The sequence below is a fragment of the Panthera uncia genome, chromosome A2 (assembly GCF_023721935.1).
Source record: "Panthera uncia isolate 11264 chromosome A2, Puncia_PCG_1.0, whole genome shotgun sequence".
In the NCBI taxonomy this organism is placed as follows: Eukaryota; Metazoa; Chordata; class Mammalia; order Carnivora; family Felidae; genus Panthera; species Panthera uncia.
In genome coordinates this window covers 61,560,262-61,563,183 of record NC_064816.1, presented here as the reverse complement: position 1 = coordinate 61,563,183, position 2,922 = coordinate 61,560,262, and the positions used below count along the sequence as shown (strand labels likewise).

Genomic DNA, 2,922 nt, shown 5'->3' with positions numbered 1-2,922 from the left:
CCCCCCCGCCCCCCACCCCCCACCCCCCCCCCCCCCCCCCCCCCCCCGGAGGGGGGGGGGGGGGGGGGGGGGGGGGGGAACTGCTTTCGCCTCTCTGAGCCAATCTGCGGCTGTGGCCAGGAGCCCTCAGGCCACGCCCTGGGGCCTTGCAGACATCACCGGAGTCCTCTCGAAGGGGCGGGACTCGAACTCCCGAAGATGTGGTCATGAAGCCAGAGTCCGCTCACTTCCAGCTCAAAGGCTTTACCACGCTGTCCTCTTGAGCCATCTCTCTTCGGCCCACTCTCCCTGGGAACACCCTCCTGTCACATCCCCTCTTCCAGTGCGGCACCCAGAACGGCACTCAGTACTTCGGGTACAAAGTACTTCTCGTTATTCAGGATGAGGAAACGCTGTCCCTTCATAAATTATGATCAAGGACATCCTGCCGTTTCTTCTCCGTAAACCAGATGAGGCTTTTGATCTACCACGGGCTCTCACCGGAGAGGGGGTTTCTCTTCCTGCCTGATTTACTCGTGAAAAATATTCAATTATGCTCCCGGTTTAATTCACTTAGTAATGAAAAGCAAATGAGCCCGGCCGGCCTGTTTGATTTGTCTTGGAAGGAGAGAAACTGCTTTGCAAGAACAAACAAAGTTAAATTAAAATGAACGACTCTCCTCACTCTGGAAATCGAAATTCTCCACAAAGCACTTCTCGATGCCCTAGAACACGGGGCCGACCCCAACTAGAGACAGCACGCCTCCTGAATGTCCCCTGGGGCCAGCGGTCATGTGCTGGGCCCACAAGGGTGCGTGGACACACATCCCAACTCACTCATGCACGCGGCTTTGTGTTTCACGGACCACGAAGCAGGCGGTAAACACGTGCAGGACGCGGCCCCGTCGACGGGCATCTCGCTTACCATTTTTGCAGATGGGGCAGCACTGGTCAGGCTCGTACACGGGGTCCACACACTCCGTCTGTGGACACGCGGACACTGTGCACAGCACCTCTCCGTTGGCTTCGCAGCGGCACCGCTCACACGGAGAGACCTGGAACACAAGCCCACAGTCGGGTCAGACCTCCTGTCCTCCTTACCATACAGACTCATGTCTTCCTTCCCCCCAGACTTCCTTGGAAGACCCTGCCCCCCCGACATGGTTTAAGAATGTAAAAAATTATCCAGAGGCGCCTACGAGACTCAGTCGGTTAAGCGTCCAACTCTTGGTTTCGGCTCAGGTCGGGATCTCGAGGTTGGTGAGTTCAAGCCCCGCGTTGGGCTCTGTGATGACAGTGTGGAGCCTGCTTGGGATTCTCTCTCCCTACCCCCTCTCTCTCTCTCTTTGTTGCTGGCTCTCTGCTCCTCTCCCACTTGGATGCTTTGTCTCTCTCAAAACAAATAAATTTTTTTTTTAAGTTAAAAAAAGAAATATGCAGCCCAGTGGTTTGCAAAGTGGGAACAAAACCAGAGTGCCAGAGCAGAGACCGGCTCCTTCGGGGGCACCTGGCCTGTCCCTCTCAACCCTGTGCGGAGAGGCCATGACTTAGGGACCCACACCTTGTGCCTTTTTACCAGCTTTCTTCTGAAGACAGGTCTTTCTTTCCACGTTGAACGGACGATTCACTGTATCGAATTCTTGCCTCATTGTCATGCAGGTAAGCTGCGGTCCCCCACCCCTGCCAGGTGCCACCCAGCTAGCCTGGGACACTCCCATGTTTGCACGGAGTAGACAGGAAGGGGAAGGGGCAAGGAGAGGAGGGACCTGGCCCGGCCTGGAGCTGTGTGGATATGACCTCACTTAACCCCCACGGCAGCACTAGGTGCCCGCTCCTGCACCACGGCCCTGCGTGCTGATCAGGAGGCTGAGGCTCAGGTGACAGGCAGTTGGCCAAGGACAGACCTTGTGTGAGAGCCCAGGTGCTCCCCCCTCCCCTCCCCTGCCCCGGGGCTCTCCATCCATCACCCAGGGCAGCTGCGGCCCTCTCTGTGCTGGGCTGGTGCTTGCCTTGCTGTACTTGTGGCCACTGGCCCAAATTCCCCCTTCTGGATCATTCCAATCAAGCACAATAGCATTCCTGGAAAGGTTGCAGGCCCCCAGCTCCCCATCCCGCCATAGCCACAGCCCACACCGTGAGGGATTTTTTTCCTGGAAATCCCGGACACGGGGATCTGTCACCTGGGTTGACCCAGGACAAAGCAGAAACAGCAGATGCAGACTCAGCAGTGGGATGCAGAAACAGACGCGACGTGGAAACGTGCCTTAAAGGATCGTGGAGCGGGAAGGTGACACGTGGAGCATCCAGGGGCGGGGGCCCCAGGTGACCGACCGTGCTGCACCCACCACCCAGCCGGCGCACGTGATGTGGACAATGCCAACGACGCTCACGGATTCGCCTCTGTCTATCCAATGCCAGAAATAAAAGCTCAAATCTCCACCCAATGGCCTGGTTGGTGCACAAAGCAAACGCTCAGTTCATATTTAAGGTTTTTTTTAATGTTTATTTATCTTTTAAAGAAAGCACAAGCGTGCATGAACGGGGGCGGGGCAGGGAGAGAGGGAGAGAGAGAGGATCCCAAGCAGCCTCTGTGCTGTCAGCGCAGGGCTCGATCTCATGAACTGTGAGGTCGTGACCTGAGCCGAAGTCAAGAGTAGGACGCTCAACTGACTGAGCCACCCAGGTGTCCCTGTATTTCAATTTAAAGGCTTTTCTCATGCACTAGACAGACCACAGCCAGCCTGGCTGGAAGTCACGGGACATCTGTGTGAGCAGGAGTGTGAATATGCATATGTGTGAGTGTGTGTGAGTGTATGAGTGAGTGTGGTGTGGGTATGTGTGTATGTGTGAGTGTATGAGTGTGTGTACGAGTGAGTGTGGGGGGTGTGGAGGTGTATGTGAGTGTATGAGTGAGTGTGGGTGTGAGTGTGTATACGAGTGAGT

At 56.1% G+C, this 2,922-nt stretch overlaps 1 protein-coding gene across 1 annotated transcript in view; it reads right to left on the bottom strand.

Annotated features, from left to right (window-relative positions):
- VWC2 (von Willebrand factor C domain containing 2) overlaps positions 1-2,922 on the bottom strand; it is a 122,022-nt gene that overhangs the window by 98,359 nt on the left and 20,741 nt on the right. The window contains exon 2 of the mRNA XM_049641274.1: positions 905-1,034. Coding sequence (XP_049497231.1) covers positions 905-1,034 — 130 coding nt within the window. The remainder of the gene's footprint in view (positions 1-904; positions 1,035-2,922) is intronic.